Source organism: Vidua macroura, unplaced genomic scaffold, assembly GCF_024509145.1.
Source record: "Vidua macroura isolate BioBank_ID:100142 unplaced genomic scaffold, ASM2450914v1 whyUn_scaffold_126, whole genome shotgun sequence".
Taxonomy (NCBI): Eukaryota; Metazoa; Chordata; class Aves; order Passeriformes; family Viduidae; genus Vidua; species Vidua macroura.
The window spans coordinates 105844-132733 of record NW_026530547.1 but is presented as its reverse complement, the minus strand read 5'-3'; the positions used below and the strand labels follow the sequence as shown (position 1 = coordinate 132733).

The 26890-nt window shown below is 53.9% G+C and overlaps 3 protein-coding genes across 3 annotated transcripts; 1 reads left to right on the top strand and 2 right to left on the bottom strand.

Moving 5' to 3' along the window:
• Nucleotides 1–1184: 1184 nt before the first annotated feature.
• Nucleotides 1185–3484, bottom strand: LOC128802612 (putative per-hexamer repeat protein 5). The gene is made up of 2 exons (XM_053969168.1): nt 3468–3484; nt 1185–2730 (listed from the first exon to the last, which is right to left on the bottom strand). The coding sequence occupies exons 1-2, from the start codon at nt 3482–3484 to the stop codon at nt 1185–1187; spliced, it is 1563 nt and encodes a 520-aa protein (XP_053825143.1).
• Nucleotides 3485–3665: 181 nt separating this feature from the next.
• LOC128802611 (zinc finger and SCAN domain-containing protein 22-like) lies at nt 3666–14568 on the top strand. Its single transcript, XM_053969167.1, has 5 exons — nt 3666–3696; nt 3732–3892; nt 4546–5013; nt 7776–7911; nt 13759–14568. The coding sequence occupies exons 1-5, from the start codon at nt 3666–3668 to the stop codon at nt 14388–14390; spliced, it is 1428 nt and encodes a 475-aa protein (XP_053825142.1). The 3' UTR covers nt 14391–14568.
• A 3233-nt stretch (nt 14569–17801) lies between these two features.
• On the bottom strand, nt 17802–21683 carry LOC128802610 (natterin-3-like). Its single transcript, XM_053969166.1, has 3 exons — nt 21669–21683; nt 19962–20091; nt 17802–18962 (listed from the first exon to the last, which is right to left on the bottom strand). The coding sequence occupies exons 1-3, from the start codon at nt 21681–21683 to the stop codon at nt 17950–17952; spliced, it is 1158 nt and encodes a 385-aa protein (XP_053825141.1). The 3' UTR covers nt 17802–17949.
• Between the last annotated feature and the right edge of the window lie 5207 nt (nt 21684–26890).

The following is a 26890-nucleotide window of genomic DNA, read 5'->3' as shown; positions in this document are numbered from 1 at the left end:
GGGGGTTCAGGAAATTGGGGATTGGGGATTCAGGAATTTGGGGGTTCAGGGATTCAGGGATTTGGAGATTTGGGGATTCGGGGATTCAGGAATTTGAGGTTTCAGGGGTTCAGGAATTTGGGGGTTCAGACATTGAGGGGTTTGGGAATCTGGGGATTCGGGGATTCAGGAATTTGGGGGTTCAGGAAATTGGGGATTGGGGATTCGGGAATTTGGGGGTTCAGGGGTTCAGGAATTTGGGGGTTCAGACATTGAAGGGTTCGGGAATCTGGGGATTCGGGAATTCAGGAATTTGGGGGTTCGGGGATTCAGGAATTTGGGGGTTCAGGGATTCAGGGCTTCTGCGCCACCTCAGCCCCTCAGTGGCCGCATCCCCTCTCCCGGGAATGTCCCGGTCCCTGACGGGATCCCTCCGTCCCCGCAGCTCCGGTGGCGCTGGGTCCCGAGGCGCGGCCGCTGCCCCTCGGGGACGCGCGGGATCCGCTCCCGGTGGCGGCGCTGGTGGCGCGGGACGCGCTGCGAGCCGGGAAGGGCTACTGGGAGGTGGAGCTGGGCCAGCAGCGGAGCTGGGCCCTGGGCGTGCTGCGGGATCCCCGCGAGCCCCGGGACCCGCGGGATCCCCGGGACCCACGGGATCCCCCCGATCCCCGGGAACCGCGGGATCCCCGGGACCCACGGGATCCCCGGCATCCCCATGACCCTCTGGATCACCCCAATCCCCGTGATCCCCTCGATCCCCGCGATCCCCGGGATCCCCCGCAGCTCTGGGCTCTCTGCGCATCCCGGGGCCGCCTCTTCTCCGTCTGCCGCGCCCTCGGGGATCATCCCCGGGATCTCTCGGTGCTCAGAGAGGATCCCCGGGATCTCTCGGTGCTCGGGGAGCATCCCCGGGATCTCTCGGTGTCCAGGGATCATCCCCGGGATCTCTCGGTGCTCAGAGAGGATCCCCGGGATCTCTCGGTGCTCAGAGAGCATCCCCGGGATCTCTCGGTGTCCAGGGATCATCCCCGGGATCTCTCGGTGCTCAGAGAGCATCCCCGGGATCTCTCGGTGCCCGGGGAGCATCCCCGGGATCTCTCGGTGTCCGGGGATCATCCCCGGGATCTCTCGGTGCTCAGGGATCATCCCCGGGATCTCTCGGTGCTCGGGGTGCTCCTGGACCGGGAGAAGGCGCGGCTGGAATTCTACGACGCGGAGCGGAGGGAGCCGCTGGCCGGGATCGCCCTGGGGGATCCCGCGGGAAGCTTCTTCCCGTTCGTGTCCCGAGGGGAGGAGGGGGCGCTGCGGGTCCGCCCGGTGCCGCTCCCGGTGCCGCTCCCGGCGCCGGTCCCGGTCCCAGAGCCGGTGCCAGTGTCGGTGCCTCTCCCGGTGCCGCTCCCGGCACCAGTCCCGGTCCCAGAGCCGGTGCCAGTGTCGGTGCCGCTCCCGGTGCCGCTCCTGGCGCCGGTCCCGGTCCCAGAGCCGGTGCCGGTGTCGGTGCCGCTCCTGGCGCCGGTCCCGGTCCCAGAGCCGGTGCCGGTGTCGGTGCCGCTCCCGGTGCCGGTGTCGGTCCCGGCCCCGGAGCCGGCGCCGGTGCCAGTGTCGGTCCCGGTGTCGGTGTCGGTGCCGGTCCCGGTGTAGCTCCCGGCGTCGGTCCCGGCGCTGCTCCCGGTGTCAGTCCTGGTGTCGGTGCCGGTCCCGGTGTTGGTGCTGGTGTCGGTCCCGGCGCCGCTCCTGGCGTCAGTCCCGGGATCGGTGTCGGTGCCAGTGTCGCTCCCGGTGTCACTCCCGGTGTAGCTCCCGGTCCCGGTGCCGGTCCCGGTGCTGCTCCTGGTCCCGGTCCCAGTGTCGGTGCTGCTCCTGGTCCTGGTATCAGTCCCGGCACCGCTCCCAGCGTCGATCCCGGTGTCAGTCCCGGGGTCGGTCCCGGTACTGCTCCCGGTCCTGGTGCCGCTCCCGGGGTCGGTCCCGGTGTCAGTCCCGGGGTCGCTCCCGGTGCTGGGGTCGGTCCCGGTGTCATTCCTGATGTCGGTGCTGCTCCCGGTGCTGGGGTTGATCCCGGTGTCAGTCCCGGGGTCGGTCCCGGTGCTGGGGTCGGTCCCGGTGTCAGTCCCGGGGTCGCTCCCGGTGCCGGGGTTGATCCCGGTGTCAGTCCCGGGGTCGGTCCCGGTGCCGCTCCCGGTCCTGGTGCCGCTCCCAGGGTTGATCCCGGTGTCAGTCCTGATGTCGGTGCTGCTCCCGGTGCCGGGGTCGATCCCGGTGTCAGTCCGGGGGTCGCTCCCGGTGCCGGGGTCGGTCCCGGTGTCAGTCCGGGGGTCGCTCCCGGTGCCGGGGTCGATCCCGGTGTCAGTCCGGGGGTCGCTCCCGGTGCCGGGGTCGGTCCCAGTGCCGCTCCCGGTCCTGGTGCCGCTCCCGGGGTTGATCCCGGTGTCAGTCCGGGTGTCAGCCCCGGTACCGGGGTCGCTCCCAGTGCCGGTGTCAGTCCCGGTCCCGGTGCCGCTCCCAGGGTTGATCCCGGTGTCATTCCCGATGTCGGTGCTGCTCTCGGTGCCGGGGTCGGTCCCGGTGCCGCTCCCGGTCCTGGTGCCGCTCCCGGGGTTGATCCCGGTGTCAGTCCCGGGGTCACTCCCGGTCCCGGTGCCGGTGCCGCTCCCGGCGCCACTTTGAGTCCCCGGGGATCGGGCAGGGCTCCGTGGGAAGGGGAAATTTTGGGTGTCGGGAATAAGAAATGAAATGAGCGAAGCAGTCGGCCTGGGAGTTCCAAAGAGAAAAGTGGGAATAAGCAAAAAAAAAAAAAAAAAAATAGCCTTTTAAGACATTAATTAAATTTAAAAAAAATAAATTAAATTAAAGAAAAATTTAAAATTAAATTAAATTAAATTAAATTAAATTAAATTCGATTAAATTAAATTTAAAAACAAAACAAAAAGAGAATAAAATAAAATAAAATAAAATAAAATAAAATAAAATAAAATAAAATAAAATAAAATAAAATAAAATAAAATAATGGAAAAAAATAAGGGGAAAGGGAGGAAAAGGAAAAAAAAAAAAGGGGGATGTAAAATTTTTTTTTCCTGGAAAAAGCCTAATTTTCACTGATTTTCTTGGATAAAACCCGATTTTCACAGATTGCCCTGAAAAAAACCCCGATTTTCACCATTTTTCCTGGGGAAAAAAAACTATTTCCACCGAATTTCCGGAAAAAAAAAACAATTTTCACTAATTTCCCTGAAAAAAAACCCGATTTTCACCAATTTTCCCGGAAAAAAACCCCCAATTTTCAGTGATTTTCCTGGGAAAAAAACCCAATTTTCACCGAATTTCCTGAAAAAAAACCCAATTTTTCCCAAATTTCTTGGAAGAAAACCCCAATTTTCACAGAATTTCCTGAAAAAAAAAAAAAAACAACATTTTCACCAAATTTCCTGGGAAAAAAATCCCAATTTTCACCCCGAACCTCCCTCTGCCTCTTAGGCCCCGCCCCTCACGCTTTCCGCGCTCTCATTGGCTGTCGGCGCTGTCAATCATTCCTCCAGCCAGCCCCTGTCCCTCCCGCCAAGGCCCCGCCCCTCTGCCGCACTCCGCCTTCCCATTGGCTGCCCTAGCTGTCAATCCAAGCCCCAGGTTCCCGCCCCCAGCCCGCCGTGTGGGCGTGGCCTCCCCGTAATTGACAGCGCGCTCGCCCAATGAGGGGCGGAGCCTCGCCGCTTCCCCCACGTACGGCGGGGCCGGGGGGGGGGGAATTTGGGGAGGGGGGAGAAATTTGGGGGTCTCGGGACCCCCCCGGGACCCCCCGGGACCCCGCCGGGACCCCGCGGGGGCGGGGCCGGGCCCGGCCGCTCGGGCTCTTTGTGTCGGCGAGCGGCGGGCGAGGGGCCGGGCCCGGCCGGGGGGGCGCGGGAGGGACCCCCAGGTCTGAACGGGGGTGGGGGGCGGCACCCCAAGCCTGGGGGGGCTGCAGGGTTGGGAGGGGCCGGGGGGGCTGGAAATTGGGGGGAGGGGGGGGCGGGGCAGGACCCCTGGTCCGGGGGGTTGCGGGACCCCCAGATTGGGGAGGGGGCTTCAGGGCGGGGAAGGGGTTGGGGACCCCCAGGGTTTGGGGGATATGGGAGGGGCCGGGGGGGGCTGCGGGACCCCCAGATTGGGGGGGGGGGCTTCAGGGCGGGGAAGGGGTTGGGGACCCCCAGGGTTTGGAGGGTGGAGGGTGCGGGACCCCCAAATTGGGGGGATGAGAGGGGCAGGGGGGTGTCTGCGGGACCCCCAAATTGGGGGGATGAGAGGGGCGGGGGGGGGGTGGCTGCGGGACCCCCAAATTGGGGGGATGGGAGGGGCGGGGGGGGTGGCTGCGGGACCCCCAAATTGGGGGGGACTTCAGGGCGGGGAAGGGGGTTGGGGACCCCCAGGGTTTGTGGGGGGGCTGCGGGGGTCGCCACCCCGCTCTGGGGACCGCGGGGTCGGGACCCCAATTTTGAGGAGTGGGCGGGCATTATAAAATGGGGTTTTAGGAGGGGTTGATTTTTGGGGGGGGGTCTTTCCTTCAGCAGCCCCCCCCCCCCCCCCAATCAGCTCCACAGTTCGGGGCAGGATGGAGCCCCCCCCCTCCCCGCCCGCGCTGGGGACCCCCCGCAGGAGAGCGCGGCGGACTCGGGGGGCCGCGCTCCCCGCGCGGAGCGGCCGCGCCGCCTCGTCCCCTCCATCCCCGCCGCCGCTCCCGGTGCTCCCGGTGCTCCCGGCGGGGCCGGCACCGAGCTGCGGCGCCTGCGGTTCCGGCAGTTCCGCTACCAGGAGGCGGCGGGGCCGCGGGACGTGTGGCGGAGGCTGCGGGAGCTGTCGCGGCGCTGGCTGCGGCCCGAGGAGCGCAGCAAGGAGCAGATCATGGAGCTGCTGGTGCTCGAGCAGTTCCTCAGCATCCTGCCCGAGGACATCCAGAGCTGGGTGTGGGTGCGGCACCCCGAGTCCTGCGCGCAGGCCGTGGCCTTGGCCGAGAGCTTCCAGCGGGGACGAGGAGATCCCGGCGGGATCTGGGAGCAGCAGGTGCGAGCGGGTCCGGGTTTCCTGGGGTGCTGGCCCCCAAAATTGGCAATATTTGGGTCACCCCCATTGCATTCCTCCCATTCCAGCCCATCCCTGCTCATTCCCAAAAAAAACCCCAAAACCGAGGCTGGAAAGGGGCTCATGAGTGCCTAAATCCCCTCGGCAGCTTTTTGGGGTGCTGGCCCCCAAAATTGGGAATAATTGGTTCACCCCTGTTACATTCTTCCCATTCCAGCCCATCCCTGCCCATTCCCAAAAAAAAAAAACCACCCAAAATTGAGGCTGGAAAGGGGCTCATGGGTGCCTAAATCCCCTTGGCAGCTTTTTGGGGACCTGGGCACCAGGGCAGCAGCTCAGCGCGGGTCCAGATTTTGGGGTGCTGGACCCCAAATTAGGAATAATTGGTTCCCCTCCATTGCATTCCTCCCATTCCAGGCCATCCCTGCCCATTCCCAAAAAAAAAAAAACACCCAAAATTGAGGCTGGAAAGGGGGTTGTGGTGCCTAAATCCCCTTGGCTATTTTTGGGGACCTGGGCACCAGGGCAGCAGCTCAGAGCGCGTCCAGATTTTGGGGTGCTGGACCCCAAATTAGGAATATTTGGGTCACCCCCGTTGCATTCCTCCCATTCCAGCCCATCCCTGCTCATTCCCAAAAAAAACCCCAAAACCGAGGCTGGAAAGGGGCTCATGAGTGCCTAAATCCCCTCGGCAGCTTTTTGGGGTGCTGGCCCCCAAAATTGGGAATAATTGGTTCACCCCTGTTACATTCTTCCCACTCCAGCCCATCCCTGCCCATTCCCAAGAAAAAACCCGAAAATTGAGGCTGGAAAGGGGCTCATGGGTGCCTAAATCCCCTTGGCAGCTTTTTGGGGACCTGGACAGCAGGTGGGAGCAGGTCCAATTTTGGGGTTCTGAGTGGGAGTTTGGGGGAATTCCCCCAAATTAGAAATAATTGGTTCACCTTCTTTAAATTCCTCCCACTCCAGCCCATCCCTGCTCATTCCCAAGAAAAAAAACCCAAAACTGAGGCTGGAAAGGGGGTTGTGGGCACCTAAATCCCCGTGGCAGCTTTTTGGGGTGCTGGCCCCCAAAATTGGGAATAATTGGTTCAGCCCTGTTACATTCCTCCCATTCCAGCCCATCCCTGCTCATTCCCAAGAAAAAAAACCCAAAATCGAGGCTGGAAAGGGGGTTGTGGGCACCTAAATCCCCTTGGCAGCTTTTTGGGGTGCTGGCCCCCAAAATTGGGAATAATTGGTTCCCCTCCATTGCATTCTTCCCACTCCAGCCCATCCCTGCTCATTCCCAGGGAAAAAAAAAACAAAATTGAGGCCGGAAAGGGGATTGTGGTGCCTAAATCCCCTTGGCTATTTTTGGGGACCTGGGCACCAGGAGAGTAGCTGGGAGTGGGTCCAGATTTTGGGCTGCTGGCCCCCAAAATTGGGAATAATTGGTTCCCCTCCATTGCATTCCTCCCACTCCAGGCCATCCCTGCTCATTCCCAGGGAAAACCCCCAAAATTGAGGCTGGAAAGGGGCTCATGAGTGCCTAAATCCCCTTGGCAGCTTTTTGGGGTGCTGGCCTCCAGATTGGGAATAATTGGTCCCCTTCCATTGCATTCCTCCCATTCCAGCCCATCCCTGCTCATTCCCAAAAAAAACCCCAAAACCGAGGCTGGAAAGGGGCTCATGAGTGCCTAAATCCCCTCGGCAGCTTTTTGGGGTGCTGGCCCCCAAAATTGGGAATAATTGGTTCACCCCTGTTACATTCCTCCCATTCCAGGCCATCCCTGCCTATTCCCCAAAAAAAAAACCACAAAAATTGAGGCTGGAAAGGGGCTCATGGGTGCCTAAATCCCCTTGGCAGCTTTTTGGGGACCTGGACAGCAGGTGGGAGCAGGTCCAATTTTGGGGTTCTGAGTGGGAGTTTGGGGGAATTCCCCCAAATTAGAAATAATTGGTTCACCTTCTTTAAATTCCTCCCACTCCAGCCCATCCCTGCCAATTCCCAAAAAAAAAAACCCAAAATTGAGGCTGGAAAGGGGGTTGTGGGCACCTAAATCCCCTTGGCAGCTTTTTGGGGTGCTGGCCCCCAAAATTGGGAATAATTGGTTCCCCTCCATTGCATTCTTCCCACTCCAGCCCATCCCTGCTCATTCCCAAGAAAAAAAAACCAAAATTGAGGCCGGAAAGGGGATTGTGGTGCCTAAATCCCCTTGGCAGCTTTTTGGGGTGCTGGCCTCCAAAATTGGGAATAATTGGTTCACCCCTGTTACATTCCTCCCATTCCAGGCCATCCCTGCTCATTCCCAAGAAAAAAAACCCCAAAATTTGGGAAAGGGGGTCGTGGGTGCCTAAATCCCCTTGGCAGCTTTCTGGGATTCCTGGGCTCCCAAAACCCTTTTGGAGACTTTGGGGATCTCCAGCACCCAAATTCCTTCAGGAGATTTTGGGGGTCCTGCACCCCAAAATCCCCTCTGGGGTTCCTGGGCTCCCAAAACCCCTCAGCGTCTTTTGGGGGTCCCCAGCACCCAAAACTTGGAGAGCCCTTGGGTGGTCCCAGGCACCCAAACCCCCCCCACACCTCCAGGGGATCCCCAGCTCCCAAATCCCCTCTGCAGCTTTTTTAGGGGTCTCAGGCCCCAAAATCTCCTTCTGGGGGTCCTGGGCACCCAAATCCCCCCCATGGGGATCCCCAAAACCCTTTTGGGGGTGCCCAGATCCCCTCGGCAGCTCCGCGTCCCCGTTCCCGTGTCGCCCAGGTGACCGTGCGGGTGAAGGTGGAGGACGTGGCCCCCGCGGACGTGGAGGACCCCGGAGCTCTGGGGGTCCCCCCGAGCCCCCCATCGGAGTCCCCCCGGGAGGAGGCGGCCGAGGAGGAGGAGCCGCGGGAAGGAGGTACCGGGATGGGGGCAGGAAAACCTTCGGCCACCCCAAAAACGGGGTGAGGGCGGTGCCGCTGGGGCCGGGGGAGCTCGGAGGTGGTGGGAACCAAAAGTCATCTCAGTGGCCCCAGAAATCATCTCCTGAGGGTCCAGAACCATCTCGATGGACCAAAAAACAAAATCCTGGAGTCAAAAACCCAAATCCTGGGGTCAAAAACCCAAATCCGGGGGTCAAAAACCCAAATCCTGGGGTCAAAGACAACCTCAACGGACCAAAAACCCAAATCCTGGGGTCAAAAACCCAAATCCTGGGGTGAAAAACCTCAATGGACCAAAACCCCAAATCCTGGGGTCAAAAACAACCTCAATGGACCAAAACCCCAAATCCTGGGGTCAAAAACCATCTCAATAGACCAAAAACCCAAATCCTGGGGTCAAAAAGCCAAATCCAGGGGTCAAAAACTATCTCAATGGACCAAAAATCCAAATCCTGGGGTCAAAAACAATCTCAATAGATCAAAAACCCAAATCCTGGGGTCAAAAATCCAAATCCTGGGATCAAAAACCATTTGATGGACCAAAAACCCAAATCCTGGGGTCAAAAACTCAAATCCTGGGATCAAAAACAACCTCAATGGACCAAAAACCCAAATCCTGGGTCAAAAACCCAAATCCTGAGGTCAAAACCCCAAATCCTGGGTCAAAAACCCAAATCCTGGGTCAAAAACCCAAATCCTGAGGTCAAAACCCCAAATCCTGGGTCAAAAACCCAAATCCTGAGGTCAAAACCCCAAATCCTGGGTCAAAAACCCAAATCCTGGGTCAAAAACCCAAATCCTGGGTCAAAAACCCAAATCCTGAGGTCAAAATCCATCCCTTTGGGCATAAAACCAGCTCCTTGGGACAAAATGAACTTTTTGGAGTCAAAAACCATTTCCTTGGGTCTAAACCATCTCTCTGGGCCCAAAGCCATCTCCTTGGGTGGAAAACCATCTCCTTGGGCTCAAAACCAAATCCTTCTCGGGATCAAAAACCATTTTGGGCTCCAAAACCATTCTCTTGGGTCAAAAACCATCTCCTTTGGCCAAAACCATCCGCTTGTGTCAAAAAAACATCTTGGGCTCCAAAACCACCTCCTTGGGCTCCAAACCATCTCCTTGGGCTCCAAAACCATCTCCTTGGGCTCCAAACCACCTCCTTGGGCTCCAAACCATCTCCTTGGGCTCAAAAGCATCTACTTGGGCTCCAAAACCATCTCCTTGGGCTCCAAACCATCTCCTTGGGCTCCAAAACCATCTCCTTGGGCTCCAAACCACCTCTGTGGGTCAAAAACCACCTCCTTGGGCTCCAAACCGTCTCCTTGGGCTCCAAACCATCTCCTTGGTCAAAACCATCTCATTGGGTCAAAAAACAGGATGGGTCAGCTCAAGGGGTCAACTCAAGATGGGTCAACTCAGCTCCTTTGAGTCAAAAACCATTTTGGGTTCAAAAACATCTCAATGGCCTCCAAACCATCTCCTTGGGCTCCAAACCATCTCCTTGGGTCAAAACCATCTTGGGTTAAAAACCCTCTTCTTTGAGTCAAAAACCATTTTGGGTTCAGAAACATCTCAATGGGCACAAAACGATCTCCTTGGGTCAAAAACCATCTCCTTGGGTCAAAAACCAAGATGGGTCAGCTCAAGGGGTCAACTCAAGATGGGTCAATTCAGCTCCTTTGAGTCAAAAACCATTTTGGGTTCAAAAATACCTCAATGGCCTCCAAACCATCTCCTTGGGTCAAAACCATCTCCTTGGGTCAGCACCATCTTGGGTTAAAAACCCTCTCCTTTGAGTCAAAAACCATTTTGGGTTCAGAAACATCTCAATGGGCACAAAACGATCTCCTTGGGTCAAAAACCACCTCCTTGGGCTCCAAAACCATCTCCTTGGGCTCCAAACCATCTCCTTGGGCTCCAAACCATCTCCTTGGGCTCCAAACCACCTCCTTGGGCTCCAAAACCATCTCCTTGGGCTCCAAACCATCTCCTTGGGCTCCAAACCATCTCCTTGGGCTCCAAACCACCTCCTTGGGCTCCAAACCGTCTCCTTGGGCTCCAAAACCATCTCCTTGGGCTCCAAAAGTATCTCCTTGGGCTCCAAACCATCTCCTTGGGCTCCAAACCATCTCCTTGGGTCAACACCATCTTGGGTTAAAAACCCTCTCCTTTGAGTCAAAAACCATTTTGGGTTCAGAAACATCTCAGTGGGCACAAAACGATCTCCTTGGGTCAAAACCATCTCCTTGGTCAAAACCATCTCCTTGGGTCAAAAACCATCTCCTTGGGTCAAAAACCAGGATGGGTCAGCTCAAGGGGTCAACTCAAGATGGGTCAACGCAGCTCCTTGGAGTCAAAAACCATTTTGGGTTCAAAAACATCTCAATGGCCTCCAAACCATCTCCTTGGGCTCCAAAACCATCTCCTTGGGTCAACACCATCTTGGGTAAAAACCCTCTCCTTTGAGTCAAAAACCATTTTGGGTTCAGAAACATCTCAATGGGCTCCAAACCATCTCCTTGGGTCAAAAACCACCTCCTTGGGCTCCAAACCGTCTCCTTGGGCTCCAAACCGTCTCCTTGGGCTCCAAACCATCTCCTTGGGCTCCAAACCATCTCCTTGGGCTCCAAACCGTCTCCTTGGGCTCCAAACCATCTCCTTGGGCTCCAAAACCATCTCCTTGGGCTCCAAACCATCTCCTTGGGCTCCAAACCATCTCCTTGGGTCAAAAACCATCTCCTTGGGCTCCAAACCACCTCCTTGGGCTCCAAACCATCTCCTTGGGCTCCAAACCATCTCCTTGGGCTCCAAACCGTCTCCTTGGGCTCCAAACCATCTCCTTGGGCTCCAAACCACCTCCTTGGGCTCCAAACCATCTCCTTGGGCTCCAAACCATCTCCTTGGGTCAAAACCATTTTGGGTTCAAAAACATCTTAATGGGCACAAAACGATCTCTTGGTCACAACCATCTCCTTGGGTCAAAAACCAAGGTGGGTTCAGCTCAAAGGGTCAAGTCAAGATGGGTCAACTCAAGAAGGGCCAACTCCTTTGAGTCAAAAACCATTTTGGGTTCAGAAACATCTCAGTGGGCACAAAACGATCTCCTTGGGTCAAAACCATCTCCTTGGGCTCCAAACCATCTCCTTGGGTCAAAAACCAGGATGGGTCAGCTCAAGGGGTCAACTCAAGATGGGTCAACGCAGCTCCTTGGAGTCAAAAACCATTTTGGGTTCAAAAACATCTCAATGGCCTCCAAACCATCTCCTTGGGCTCCAAAACCATCTCCTTGGGTCAACACCATCTTGGGTAAAAACCCTCTCCTTTGAGTCAAAAACCATTTTGGGTTCAGAAACATCTCAATGGGCTCCAAACCATCTCCTTGGGTCAAAAACCACCTCCTTGGGCTCCAAACCGTCTCCTTGGGCTCCAAACCATCTCCTTGGGCTCCAAACCATCTCCTTGGGCTCCAAACCGTCTCCTTGGGCTCCAAACCATCTCCTTGGGCTCCAAAACCATCTCCTTGGGCTCCAAACCATCTCCTTGGGCTCCAAACCATCTCCTTGGGTCAAAAACCATCTCCTTGGGCTCCAAACCACCTCCTTGGGCTCCAAACCACCTCCTTGGGCTCCAAACCACCTCCTTGGGCTCCAAACCATCTCCTTGGGCTCCAAACCATCTCCTTGGGCTCCAAACCACCTCCTTGGGCTCCAAACCATCTCCTTGGGTCAAAACCATCTCCTTGGGTCAAAACCATTTTGGGTTCAAAAACATCTTAATGGGCACAAAACGATCTCTTGGTCACAACCATCTCCTTGGGTCAAAAACCAAGGTGGGTTCAGCTCAAAGGGTCAAGTCAAGATGGGTCAACTCAAGAAGGGCCAACTCCTTTGAGTCAAAAACCATTTTGGGTTCAGAAACATCTCAGTGGGCACAAAACGATCTCCTTGGGTCAAAACCATCTCCTTGGGTCAAAAACCAGGATGGGTCAGCTCAAGGGGTCAACTCAAGATGGGTCAACTCAGCTCCTTTGAGTCAAAAACCATTTTGGGTTCAAAAATATCTCAATGGGCTCCAAACCATCTCCTTGGGCTCCAAACCATCTCCTTGGGCTCCAAACCATCTCCTTGGGCTCCAAAACCGTCTCCTTGGGCTCCAAACCATCTCCTTGGGCTCCAAAACTGTCTCCTTGGGCTCCAAACCATCTCCTTGGGCTCCAAACCACCTCCTTGGGCTCCAAACCATCTCCTTGGGCTCCAAAACTGTCTCCTTGGGCTCCAAACCATCTCCTTGGGCTCCAAACCATCTCCTTGGGCTCCAAACCACCTCCTTGGGCTCCAAACCATCTCCTTGGGTCAAAACCATCTCCTTGGGCTCCAAACCATCTCCTTGGGCTCCAAACCACCTCCTTGGGCTCCAAACCATCTCCTTGGGCTCCAAACCATCTCCTTGGGCTCCAAACCGTCTCCTTGGGCTCCAAACCATCTCCTTGGGCTCCAAACCACCTCCTTGGGCTCCAAACCACCTCCTTGGGCTCCAAACCACCTCCTTGGGCTCCAAACCACCTCCTTGGGCTCCAAACCATCTCCTTGGTCAAAACCATCTCATTGGGTCAAAAACCAGGATGGGTCAGCTCAAGGGGTCAACTCAAGATGGGTCAATTCAGCTCCTTTGAGTCAAAAACCATTTTGGGTTCAAAAATATCTCAATGGCCTCCAAACCATCTCCTTGGGTCAAAACCACCTCCTTGGGCTCCAAACCACCTCCTTGGGCTCCAAACCATCTCCTTGGGCTCCAAACCATCTCCTTGGGTCAAAACCATCTCCTTGGGTCAGCACCATCTTGGGTTAAAAACCCTCTCCTTTGAGTAAAAAACCATTTTGGGTTCAAAAATATCTCCTATGGTCTGAAACCATCTCCTTGGGTCAAAAACCACCTCCTTGGGCTCCAAACCACCTCCTTGGGCTCCAAACCATCTCCCTGGGCTCCAAACCACCTCCTTGGGCTCCAAACCATCTCCTTGGGTCAAAACCATTTTGGGTTCAAAAACATCTTAATGGGCACAAAACGATCTCTTGGTCAAAACCATCTCATTGGGTCAAAAACCAAGGTGGGTTCAGCTCAAAGGGTCAAGTCAAGATGGGTCAACTCAAGAAGGGCCAACTCCTTTGAGTCAAAAACCATTTTGGGTTCAGAAACATCTCAGTGGGCACAAAACGATCTCCTTGGGTCAAAACCATCTCCTTGGGTCAAAAACCATCTCCTTGGGCTCCAAACCATCTCCTTGGGCTCCAAACCACCTCCTTGGGCTCCAAACCATCTCCTTGGGCTCCAAACCATCTCCTTGGGCTCCAAACCACCTCCTTGGGCTCCAAACCATCTCCTTGGGCTCCAAACCATCTCCTTGGGCTCCAAACCACCTCCTTGGGCTCCAAACCATCTCCTTGGGCTCAAAACCATCTCCTTGGGCTCCAAACCATCTCCTTGGGCTCCAAACCACCTCCTTGGGCTCCAAACCATCTCCTTGGGCTCCAAACCATCTCCTTGGGCTCCAAACCACCTCCTTGGGCTCCAAACCATCTCCTTGGGCTCAAAACCATCTCCTTGGGCTCCAAACCATCTCCTTGGGCTCCAAACCATCTCCTTGGGCTCTAAACCACCTCCTCAGCTCAAACCCCACCTGACTGCAGGTCCAGCCTCACCCTTCTCCCGATGGCCCCCGCGGGTGGATTTGGGGGGTCGGCGGTGGGAGCCGGACCCTCCGCGCCCCCGTTGGGCATCCCCCGTTGGGGAACCACCCGCGGACCTTCTCACCCCCTTCACAGATCCCACCGCGGCCCCGGAGCCGCCCCTTCCCCAGCCCCGCCGCCCCCGCAACGTCCGGCGAGGAGCCCCCCGGCGCCAAACCCGGCGAGACCCCGGCGAGCCGCCGGCGCGGCCGTACCCCTGCGGCCAGTGCGGCAAGACCTTCGGCCGCCTGACCCACCTGAAGACCCACGAGCGGACGCACACGGGGGCGAAGCCGTACGGCTGCGGCGCCTGCGGCAAGCGCTTCGGCCACCTGTCCACGCTGACCACGCACCGGCGGCTGCACACCGGCGAGCGGCCGTACGGCTGCGGCGCCTGCGGGAAGAGCTTCACCAACCCCTCGGACCTCAACAAGCACCGGCGGTCGCACACGGGCGAGCGGCCGTACCCGTGCCCGGCGTGCGGCAAGCGCTTCAGCCAGCAGTCCAACCTGACCATGCACCGGCGCAGCCACACGCAGGAGCGGCCCTACCCCTGCCGGGCGTGCGGCAAGAGCTTCAAGTACCTGGCGGACCTGACGGTGCACGAGCGCTCGCACACGGGCGAGCGGCCCTTCCCCTGCGGCCACTGCGGCAAGAGCTTCAGCAACAAGTCCTCGCTGGCCCGGCACGCGCGGATCCACGCCCGGGCGGCCGCCAGGGACAAGTGACGGCGGGCGGGGGGGCGCTGGTGGCCGCGGGGCGGAGGTTTGGGGGATGGGGGGCGGCGGCGGAGCCCCCGGAGGGCGGTGGGTGCAGATGTTGGCTCGGTGGTGCCGGAGATGGGAGCGAGGTGGTGGCCCCAGGACTGTCCTGAGGTGGCTCAAACACGGATGAGGATGGACGTGAGCTGATGTTTGATGTCTCCCGTGACCTGGTGGCTCCATGATGCCATTCCTTGATCCCAGAGATCCCACAGGGGTGGTGGGATGTGCCCCATGACCTGGTGGCCCCATGATCCCATTCCCTGATCCCAGACATCCCACACGGGTGGTGGGATGTCGCCCATGACCTGGTGACTCCATGATCCCATTCACAGGGTTTCAACAGGGGTGGTGGGACATCCCCCATGACCTGGTGGCTCCATGATCCCATTCACAGAGCTCCAACAGGGGTGGTGGCACGTCGCCCATGACCTGTTGGCCCCAGGATCCCATTCCCTGATCCCAGAGATCCCATAGGGGTGGTGGCACATCCACCATGACCTGGTGGCTCCATGATCCCATTCCCTGCTCCCTGAGATCCCACATGGGTGGTGGGATGTCCCCCATGACCTGGTGGTTCCATGATCCCATTCCCTGCTCCCCCAGATCCAACAGGGATGGTGGGACCATGGCCGATGGGCCCCATGAGCCTGGTGGCTCCAGATCTTGGCTCCCTGGTTCTGGACATGGGAGCGCTGTGGTGGCCCCAGGACCGTCCTGAGGTGGCTCAAACACGGATGAGGATGGACGTGCGCTGATGTTTGATGTCCCCCATGACCTGGTGGCTCCATGATGCCATTCCTTGATCCCAGAGATCCCACAAGGGTGGTGGGATGTGCCCCATGACCTGGTGGCTCCATGATCCCATTCCCTGATCCTGGGATAGGTGGTGGGATGTCCCCCATGACCTGGTGGCTCCATGATGCCATTCCCTGATCCCAGACATCCCACATGGGTGGTGGGATGTCGCCCATGACCTGGTGACTCCATGATCCCATTCACAGGGTTTCAACAGGGGTGGTGGGACATCCCCCATGACCTGGTGGCTCCATGATCCCATTCACAGAGCTCCAACAGGGGTGGTGGCACGTCGCCCATGACCTGTTGGCCCCAGGATCCCATTCCCTGATCCCAGAGATCCCATAAGGGTGGTGGCACATCCACCATGACCTGGTGGCTCCATGATCCCATTCCCTGCTCCCTGAGATCCCACATGGGTGGTGGGATGTCCCCCATGACCTGGTGGTTCCATGATCCCATTCCCTGCTCCCCCAGATCCAACAGGGGTGGTGGGACCATGGCTGATGGGCCCCATGAGCCTGGTGGCTCCAGATCTTGGCTCCCTGGTTCTGGACATGGGAGCGCTGTGGTGGCCCCAGGACCGTCCTGAGGTGGCTCAAACACGGATGAGGATGGATGTGAGCTGATGTTTGATGTCTCCCGTGACCTGGTGGCTCCATGATGCCATTCCTTGATCCCAGAGATCCCACAAGGATGGTGGGATGTGCCCCATGACCTGGTGGCTCCATGATGCCATTCCCTGATCCCAGACATCCCACATGGGTGGTGGGATGTCTCCCATGACCTGGTGGCTCCATGATCCCATTCACAGAGCTCCAACAGGGGTGGTGGCACGTCGCCCATGACCTGTTGGCCCCAGGATCCCATTCCCTGATCCCAGAGATCCCACATGGGTGGTGGGACATTCCCCATGACCTGGTGGCTCCATGATCCCATTCCCTGCTCCCCGAGATCCCACATGGGTGGTGGGATGTCCCCCATGACCTGGTGGCTCCATGATCCCATTTCACAGAGTTCCAACAGGGGTGGTGGGACATTCCCCATGACCTGGTGGCTCCATGATCCCATTTCCCCAAGAAATTTCCCCAAATCCCTTCTTCCCCCTCCCAGGGAATTCAGGGTACCCCCAAATTCCTGCTTCCCCCCAATCTGGGGTCTCCCCAGATCCCTCCCTCCCTCCCAGCTCCCTGGACCCCTTCAGAATTCCAGGACCCCCAACCCCTCCCTCCTACCCAAGCCTGGATTGTCCCAAAGATCTCCCCAATCCCAGACCCCCCGGCCTTGGAATTGGAGTTTTTCCTTGAATTTTGGGATTTCTTCCCCTCCCGAGTTCCCCAGGGACACCCCACCCCAAGATCCCTTTGCATTCCTTTTTTTTTTTTTGGCTTTTTTCCCCATTTTTCCTTCGCTTCCAAAATCCCTTTTTTTGGCAGAAGATGGGAAATTCGGATGGGAAATGCCACCTTTCCCTGCATTCGGACAGGGATGGAGGTTCTGCCAAGAGAACCAGAAATCAGGGAGAAGAACCAAAAATACGGGAGAAAAAACCAAAAATACAGGAGAAAAACCAAAATAGAAGGAGAAAAACCAAAAATAAGGGAGAAAAACAAAAAATACAGGAGAAAAACCAAAATAAAAGGAGAAAAACCAAAAATACAGGAGAAAAAACAAAATAGAAGGAGAAAAACCAAAAATAAGGGAGAAAAACCAAAAACACAGGAGAAAAGCCAAAATAAAAGGAGAAAATCCATTAAAAACCAACGAAAACTCAAAGGTTTTCCTGGGTTTCAGAGAAAAAATCCCAAAACCCAAAGGGTTTTCCTGTGTTTCAGAAAAAAAATCCCGGAACTCAAAAGGTTTTCCTGGGTTTCACTAAAAAATCCCCTAAACCCAAAGGTTTTCCTGGGTTTCACTAAAAAATCCCCAAATCCTGAGAGTTTTCCTGTGTTTCAGGAAAAAAAGTCCCCAAAACTCAAAGGTTTTTCTTGGGTTTCAGAGAAAAAAATCCCAAAATCCCAAGGGTTTTCCTGGGTTTCAGAAAAAAACCCACCAAAATCCCAAGGGTTTTCTTGGGTTTCAGAGAAAAAAATCTGATATAATAAAAGGAGAAATAAAATAAAAGGAGAAAATCCATAAAAGGAGAAAATCCATAAAAAACCAACGAAAACTCAAAGGTTTTCCTGGGTTTCAGAAAAAAAATCCCAAAACCCAAAGGGTTTTCCTGGGTTTCAGAAAAAAAATCCCGGAACTCAAAAGGTTTTCTTGGGTTTCACTAAAAAATCCCCTAAACCCAAAGGTTTTCCTGGGTTTCAGAGAAAAAAAAAATCCCCAAATCCTGAGAGTTTTCCTGTGTTTCAGGAAAAAAAGTCCCCAAAACTCAAAGGTTTTTCTTGGGTTTCAGAGAAAAAAATCCCAAAATCCCAAGGGTTTTCTTGGGTTTCAGAGAAAAAAATCCCAAAATCCCAAGGGTTTTCTTGGGTTTCAGATAAAAAATCCCCAAATCCCGAGGGTTTTCCTGAGTTCCCTGGTGGAGGTGTTGGATTTTCGGGGAGAAAAAAGGAAACTTTCCCGCACAACGCCATTTCCCCGCGTTCCGGGGTGAAGTTTATGCCGCAAAAGCCGAAAGCACGGAAGAGCCGCGCCGCGGCCCAGCGTTCCCACGGATTTCGGGGTTTTTTTTTGTTTTGGTGGTGGGGAGGAAACGCGGAATTCCAGGGATTCGTCCTCAGCTGGGGCACGGCGGGAGCTCGGCGAGCGGGCGGCAGCGCTCGAGGCCGGCGCGGACGTCGGTGACCGCGCGGCTCCGCGCCCAGCCGGCGATGACCGCGCGGTGCGGGGGGCCGGAGCGGAACTCCCTGGTCAGCCGGGCCGAGAAGGGGACGCGGATCTCCCGGCGGAGCCCGCGGAGAACCACGGAGCACTCGGAGCGCGCCGGGATCTCCCGCCGCACCTCGTGGCTCCGCCACGCGAACTCGGCGACGCTGGCGCCGCCCGCCCACGGCACGGCGGTGACATTGCCCCGGCGCCACCCGCCCCGCTCGGCCGGGAGCAGCGGGGCCGCCCGGAGCACGCCGCGGGCGGCCGCCAGCGCCGGCAGCTCGGCGCTCCAGCCGTGCTCCACCTCGGTGGCCTCCTCCAAGGTGACGGATCTCTCGGCCGCCTCGCAGCCGTCGTTCCTCGCCAGCACCTCGGCCAGCTCCGCGTCCTGGGCGCTCTCCAGCGCCGCGCTGCCGTTGTAGGACACGTCGGCGATGGCGACGCCGGCGGCGCCCTGGCGCACCACCAGCACCTGGTACCACTTGTACCAAACCTCCTCGCCGTCCACGGCCACGAAGAGCGCCTCCTGCTCCCTGGACGCCTTGCCCAGCCCGTCCGGGCTGCGGCCCACGAAGAGGTCGCCGAGGGGACATCCCTCCACGGCGCCCTCGGGGGCGCTGCCGAAGGACGCGTCCACCCAGTCGAGCGCCTCGAAGCCGCCGGGGTTGAGCAGCAGCTGGAAGTCGGCGCTGCGCAGCTCCCGCTCGGCCCACGCGAAGGAGCAGAAGGCGCCGCGCGCGGGGTCGAAGGCGCCCAGGTTGCAGCCGCGGGCGGCCGTGGAGCAGACGAACTCCAGGCGGCCCGAGCGGCCGCTGCGGCTGGACACGGCGTCGGCCGGGATGCGGCCGCGGAACGGCGCCCAGCGCAGCCAGGACGCGGCGGCCGCGGAGCGACGGCGGCGGGGAAGGGGCCGGGAGGGAGCTGGAATGGAGTGGGATGGACTGGGGTGGACTGGGAGGGACTGGGATGGACTGGGATGGACTGGGACAGGATTGGGATGGACTGGGGTGGACTGGGACAGGATTGGGATGGACTGGGACAGGATTGGGATGGACTGGGATGGACTGGGAGAAACTGGGATGGACTGGGACAGGATTGGGACAGGATTGGGATGGACTGGGATGGACTGGGATGGAACTGGGACAGGATTGGGATGGACTGGGATGGACTGGGATGGAACTGGGACAGGATTGGGATGGACTGGGATGGACTGGGACAGGATTGGGATGGGATTGGGAGGGACTGGGATGGACTGAGAGGGGATTGGGAAGAATTGGGATGGACTGGGAGGGATTGGGGGAGACTGGGACAGGATTGGGATGGACTGGGATGGACTGGGATGGACTGGGAGGGACTGGGACAGGACTGGGAGGGACTGGGACAGGATTGGGATGGACTGGGATGGACTGGGAGAAACTGGGATGGACTGGGACAGGATTGGGACAGGATTGGGATGGACTGGGATGGACTGGGATGGAACTGGGACAGGATTGGGATGGACTGGGATGGACTGGGACAGGATTGGGATGGGATTGGGAGGGACTGGGATGGACTGAGAGGGGATTGGGAAGAATTGGGATGGACTGGGAGGGATTGGGGGAGACTGGGACAGGATTGGGATGGACTGGGATGGACTGGGAGGGACTGGGACAGGATTGGGATGGACTGGGAGGAACTGGGACAGGATTGGGATGGACTGGGATGGACTGGGAGGGGCTGGGATGGACTGGGAGGGACTGGGGAAGACTGGGATGGGACTGGGATGGACTGGGATGGGATTGGGATGGGACTGGGATGGGATTGGGATGGGATTGGGATGGGATTGGGAGGGACTGGCATGAACTGGGATGGACTGGAAAGGACTGGTCCATACTGGGCCATACTGGGCCATACTGGGATGGGCTCCAGGCCGGGACTCACCGGGGAGCTCCTCGTGGTTCCTTCCCGGGGCCGGCACCGCCGGAATTCCGGAAGTTCCCGGAATTCCCGAAACCCCCGGGACCCCCGGGACCCCCGGGACCCCCGCGCCGAGCAGCAGCAGCAGCAGCACCTGGGGGAGCCGGGGCCGTCACCGCCCCCCGCCCAAACCTGACCCCAAATCCGACCCCAAATCCGACCCCAAATCCGACCCCAAACCCGACCCCAAACCCAGCCCCAAACCCGACCCCAAACCCGACCCCAAATCCGACCCCAAATCTGACCCCAAACCTGACCCCAAACCCGACCCCAAACCTGACCCCAAATCCGACCCCAAACCCGACCCCAAATCCTGACGCCAAATCCACCCCAAATCCGACCCCAAACCTGACCCCAAATCCGACCCCAAACGCGACCCCAAACCCGACCCCAAAAACACAACCCCAAACCCAACCCCAAACCTGTCACCAAAACCGACCCCAAATCCACCCCAAACCCGACCTCAAATCCACCCCAAACCTGACCCCAAACCCGACCCCAAACCTGACCCCAAACCTGACCCCAAATCCTGACCCCAAAACCAGACCCCAAATCCGACCACAAATCCGACCCCAAATCCTGACCCCAAAACCAGACCCGAAATCCTGACCCCAAATCCGACCCCAAATCCTGACCCCAAACCCGACCCCAAACCTGACCCCAAACCCGACCCCAAATCCTGACCCCAAATCCTGACCCCAAACCCTGACCCCAAACCCTGACCCCAAACCCGACCCCAAACCCGACCCCAAACCTGACCCCAAACCCGACCCCAAATCCTGACCCCAAACCCGACCCCAAACCCGACCCCAAACCTGACCCCAAACCTGACCCCAAATCCTGACCCCAAATCCGACCCCAAACCCGACCCCGAAGTTCCCTGAGTTCAGGGCATTTTTGTTAAAAATTAATGAAATAAAATAAAGTAAAATAAAATAAAAATTTTAAAATTAAAAATTTTAAATTAAAAAAGTTAAAATTTTTAAAAAGTAAAAATTAAAAAATTTAAAATAAAAAAAAATTAAAATTAAAAAAAACATTAAAAATTAAACATAAAATTAAAAATTAAAATAAATTAAAATGAAAAGATTAAATAATCAAAAATCAAAAATCAAAACATTAAAAAGTAGAAGTTAAAAATTTTAATTTTTAATAATAATTCATAATTAAATAATTAACAATTTGAACGTTAAAAATTAAACCTTAAAATTGAAAACTTAATCGATCAAACCTTTTAAAATTAGGACATTTAAAATAAAAAATTAGAAATCAAAATATGAAAATATTAAAAATTAAACACTTTAAAATATAACATGAATTTATTAAAAATAAAACATTAAACATTAAAACATGAAAAAAATCTAAAGAATTAAAATGAAATCATTAACAAATTTAAAAACGACAAATTTAAAATTTTCAAAATAAAACGCTGGAATGTAAAAATGTAAAGAATTAAAAATTTAAAAATGAGAAATTCGACAACTTTTTAAATTCAAAAATTCCAAAAATAAAAAATTTCCAACCCTCCAAGCCCAACCCGGGATTAAATCATTCCACAATCCATTACAACATCCCCGTTTTGATTTTTATTTTGGATTTTTCCCCACCCCAAATAAAAAAAAAAAACCCGACCGAAAATCCCCCAAAGCCTCCCCGGGGCTGCGACCGTACCTGGAGCGGCGCCATCGCCTCAAATCCCGGAATTCTCCTCCAAAATCCCAAATTCGGGGCCCTTCTCCCAAAATTCACATTTTTGGGTCCATTTTTACCAAAATCCCATTTTTTTTGTGCCTCCCTCCCTTCAGATTTTGGGATTTCCCCTCCCAAATCCGCATTTTAGGGTCCCTTTTGCCCAAAATTCACATTTTTGGGGTCCCTTTTTCCCAAAATTCCCAATTTTTTGTGCCTCCCTCCCTTCAAATTTTGGGGTTTTCCTACCCAAATCCCAATTTTGGGGTTTCTTTTCCCCAAAATCCCTTTTTTTTTGTTCCCCCATCCCTTCAAATTTTGGGGTTTCCCCCTCCCCAAATTAATTTTGGGATTCCCAACCTCCAAATTTGGGGTCCCTTCTCCCAAAATTCACATTTTTGGGGCTCCCCTCCTTCAATTTTGGGGCTCCCCTTCCCAAAAATCCTCATTTTGGGGTCCCTTTTGCCCAAAATTCACATTTTTGGGGTCCTTTTTGCCCAAAATCCCATTTTTTTTGTGCCTCCCTCCCTTCAAATTTTGGGGTTCCCCCTCCCAAATCCCAATTTTGGGGTCCCTTTTGCCCAAAATTCACTTTTTTGGGGTCTTTTTTTCCCAAAATCCTTTTTTTTTGTGCCTCCCTCCCTTCCAATTTTGGGGTTTTCCCCTCCCCAAACTCACATTTTTGGGGTCCTTTTTGCCCAAAATCCCATTTTTTTTGTGCCTCCCTCCTTTCAAATTTTGGGGCTCCCCCTCCCAAATCCCCATTTTAGGGTCCCTTTTGCCCAGAATTCACATTTTTGGGGTCCCTTTTTTCCCAAAATCCCAATTTTTTGTGGCCCCCTCCCTTCAAATTTTGGAGTTCCCCATCCCCAAATTCACATTTTTGGGTCTCCTCCTTCCAATTTTGGGGTTTTCCTACCCAAAATCCCAAATTTGGGGTTTCTTTTCCCCAAAATCCCTTTTTTTTGTTCCCCCATCCCTTCAAATTTTGGGGTTTCCCCTCCCCAAATTCATTTTGGGATTCCCAACCTCCAAATTTGGGGTCCCTTTTTCCCAAAAATCCCCATTTTAGGGTCCCTTTTGCCCAAAATTCACATTTTTGGGGTCTCTTTTTGCCCAAAATCCCATTTTTTTGTGCCTCCCTCCCTTCAAATTTTGGGGCTCCCCCAATTCCCAGCTCCAATTTTGGGGATTTCACCCCAAAAATCTGAATTTTGGGGTTTTCCCAGATCCAAATTTTGGGGTTCCCCATCCCCAAATTCACATTTTTTGCTCCCCTCCTTCCAATTTTGGGGTTTTCCTACCCAAAATTCACATTTTTGGGGTCCCTTTTGCCCAAAATCCCCATTTTTTGTCCTTCCCTTCAAATTTTGGGGTTTTCCCCTCCCCAAATTCATTTTGGGATCCCCAAGCTCCACATTTGGGGTCACTTTTGCCCAAAATTCACATTTTTGGGGTCTTTTTTCCCCAAGATCCCTTTTTTTTGTGCCTCCCTACTTTCAAATTTTGGGGTTCCCCCTCCCAAATCCCAATTTTTGGGGGCCCTTTTGCTCAAAATTCCCTTTTTTGGGGTCTCTTTTTGCCCAAAATCCCAATTTTTTTGTTCCCCCCTCCCTTCAAATTTTGGGGTTTTCCCCGCCCCAAATTCATTTTGGGATTCCCAACCTCCACATTTGGGCTCCCTTCTCCCAAAATTCACATTTTTGGGGTCCCTTTTCCCCAAAATCCCATTTTTTTTGTGCCTCCCTCCCTTCAAATTTTGGGGTTTTCCTACCCAAAATCCCAATTTTTGGAGTCCCTTTTACCCAAAATTCCCAATTTTTTTGCCTCCCTCCCTTCAAATTTTGGGGTTTTCCCCTTCCCAAATTCATTTTGGGATCCCCAACCTCCAAATTTGGGGTCCCTTTTTCCAAAATTCACATTTTTGGGGTCTTTTTTCCCCAAAATCCCATTTTTTTCTTCCCCCCTCCCTTCAAATTTCGGGATTTCCCCTCCCAAATCCAAATTTTGGGGTTTTCACCCCCCCCAAAATCCCAAATTTGGGGTCCTTTTTTTCCCAAAATCCCCATTTTTGTGCCTCCCTCCCTTCAAATTTTGGGGCTCCCCCAATTCCCAGCTCCAAGTCTGGGGATTTCACCCCAAAAATCTGAATTTTGGGGCATTCCCAGATCCAAATTGGGGGTTTTCCCCTCTCCAAATTCACATTTTGGGATCCCCAACCTCCACATTTGGGGTCCCTTTTTCCCAAAATTCACATTTTTGGGGTCCCTTTTCCCCAAAATCCCAATTTTTTGTTCCTCCCTCCCTTCAAATTTTGGGGTTCCCCATCCCCAAATTCACTTTTTTTGCTCCCCTCCTTCCAATTTTGGGGTTTTCCTACCCAAAATTCACATTTTTGGGGTCCCTTTTTCCCAAAATTCACATTTTTTGTTCCTCCCTCCCTTCAAATTTCGGGATTTCCCCTCCCCAAATCCGAATTTTGGGGTTTTCCCCTCCCCAAATTCACATTTTTGGGGCTCCCCGGCTCCAAATTTTGGGGTTCCCCAAACCCAAAACTCCAAATTTTGGGGCTCCCCCCAATTCCCAGCTCCAATTCTGGGGATTTCACCCCAAAAATCTGAATTTTGGGGCATTTCCAAATCCAAATTTTGGGGTTCCCCATCTCCAAATTCACATTTTTGGGTCTCCTCCTTCCAATTTTGGGGTTTTCCTACCCAAAATCCCAAATTTGGGGTCCCTTTTACCCAAAATTCCCAATTTTTTTGCCTCCCTCCCTTCCAATTTTGGGGTTCCCCTCCCCAAAATCACATTTTTGGGGCTCCCTGGCTCCAAATTTTGGGGTTCCCCAAACCCAAAACTCCAAATTTTTTGGGTTTTCCTTCCCAAATCCCCATTTTGGGGCTCCCCAAATCCGATTTTTGGGGTCCCCCCTCACCTGCGCTCCCGTTCCCAGGAAAATCCGAATTTTTTGGGGGTTCCTCGGCCGATTTTGGTGTTTTTCGAGTGATTCGAGCCCCAAAAACCTCCCAGGAAAAACGTCAAAAATGCAAAAAAAAAACCCCAAAAAGCAGAAGTGGGATTTTCTGGGGGGATTTTTCCGCTTTTTGGGGATTTTTCACTTCGCTTTTTGGGTTTTTTTTTTTAAATTTGAGGCTCGAAAAGGTCAAAAAAAACCCAAAACGGGCCCAAGAAATCAGCGATTTTTGGGGGAATTGAGGAATTTCGGCTTTTCCCAGGGCGAGGTTTGAAAAATTCTTTTTGTTTTTTAAGGGGTGACGTCCAAAAATGAGCCAGGACACCCAAAAATCACTGGGAGAGCCCAAAATATCGCCCAAAATGGACAAAAATCCCACAAAATGAACCAAAATCCCATAAAATGAACCAAAATCCCATAAAATGAACCAAAATCCCACAAAATGAACAAAAATCCCACAAAATGAACCGAAATCCCACAAAATGAACCCAAATCCTTCAAAATGAACCAAAACCCCACAAAATGTCCCCAAAATCCCACAAAAAACCCCAAACCCCACAAAATGAACCCAAACCCCACAAAAGGAACGAAAACCCCACAAAATGAACTGAAATCCCACCAAAAAAACCCAAAATCCCACAAAAAAAAAACCCTAAACCCCATAAAATGACCCAAATCACACAAAATGAACCAAAATCCCATAAAATGACCCCAAAACCCATAAAAAAAACCCACAAAAAAAACCCAAAACCCCACAAAATGAACCCAGACCCCACAAAAAAAAAACCCCAAACCCCACAAAATGAACCAAAAACCCCACAAAAGGAACCCCAAATCCCACAAAAAAACCCTAAACCCCATAAAATTACCCAAATCCCAGAAAATGACCCCAATTCCCACCAAAAAAAACCCAAAACCCCACAAAATGAACCCTAAATCCCACAAAATGAACCCAAATCCCACAAAATGAACCCAAAATTTTTCAAAATGAACCAAAACCCCACAAAATGTCCCCAAAATCCCACAAAAAAACCCAAACCCCACAAAATGAACCCAAACCCCATAAAATGAACTAAAACCCCATAAATTGATCCAAACCCCACCAAAAAAAAACCAAAACCCCATAAAATGAACCCAAAGCCCACAAATTGAACCCAAAGCCCACAAAAGGAACCCCAAACCCCACAAAATGACCCCAAATATCACAAAAACCCCAAAACCCCAAGAAATGAACCCAAACCCCACAAAAAAAACCCATAAATCCCACAAAATGAACCAAAACCCCACCAAAAAAACCAAAACCCCATAAATTAATCCAAACCCCACAAAAAAAAACCCAAAATCCCATAAAAGGAACCAAAACCCCATAAAATGAACTAAAACCCCATAAATTGAATCCAAACTCCACAAAAAAACCCAAAACCCCACAAAATGAACCCAAAATCCCACAAAAACCCCAAAACCCCATAAAATGAACCCAAAATCCCACAGAAAACCCAAAACCCCATAAATTGAACCCAAAACCCACAAAATGACCCCAAAACCACACAAAAAACCCCAAAACCCCACAAAATGACCCCAAAACGGCGCCAGAGACCCCAAAACTCCGCCCAGGAAATTCAGAAAATCCCAAATTTTGGGGTTTTCCCACTTAAAAATTCCGATTTTGGGGTTTCCCCCCTCCGCCAATCCAGACCCCAAAATTGACCCCAAAAACCCCAAAATCCCAAAATCCCAAAAACCCCAAAGCCCCTCCCCCCCCAGTGCTCCCAGTCCCGAACTGGGAAGGAACCGGAGGCGCCGCAGCTCCAAGGGAACTTTATTGGGGGACCCCAAAAAGGGGAAAAACCCCAAAAAGGGGAAAAACCCCAAAAAGGGAAGAGCCAGAAATGGGGAAAACCCCAAAAAGGGGAAAAACCCCAAAAAGGGGAATTTACCCCAAAGCAGTGACGGCGTCCCAGAAAGGGGAAAGAGCCCAGAAAGGGAAATCCTAAATAAAGGGAAATCCTAAATAAAGGGAAATCCTAAATAAAGGGGAATCCTAAATAAAGGGGGATCCTAAATAAAGGGGAATCCTAAATAAAGGGGGATCCTAAATAAAGGGGATCCTAAATAAAGGGGGATCCTAAATAAAGGGGGATCCTAAATAAAGGGAAATCCTAAATAAAGGGAAATCCTAAATAAAGGGGGATCCTAAAAAAGGGGGATCCTAAATAAAGGGGGATCCTAA

Excerpts from the sequence above, each read along its gene's own strand:
- LOC128802611 (XM_053969167.1), top strand. The coding sequence starts at position 3,666 with ATGAGGGGCGGAGCCTCGCCGCTTCCCCCAC. Across the intron at positions 5,014-7,775 it reads GCGGGATCTGGGAGCAGCAG|GTGACCGTGCGGGTGAAGGT; the intron begins GTGCGAGCGGGT and ends CGTGTCGCCCAG. Across the intron at positions 7,912-13,758 it reads GGAGGAGCCGCGGGAAGGAG|ATCCCACCGCGGCCCCGGAG; the intron begins GTACCGGGATGG and ends CCCCCTTCACAG.
- LOC128802610 (XM_053969166.1), bottom strand. Across the intron at positions 18,963-19,961 it reads GAACCACGAGGAGCTCCCCG|CTCCCTCCCGGCCCCTTCCC; the intron begins GTGAGTCCCGGC and ends ACTCCATTCCAG.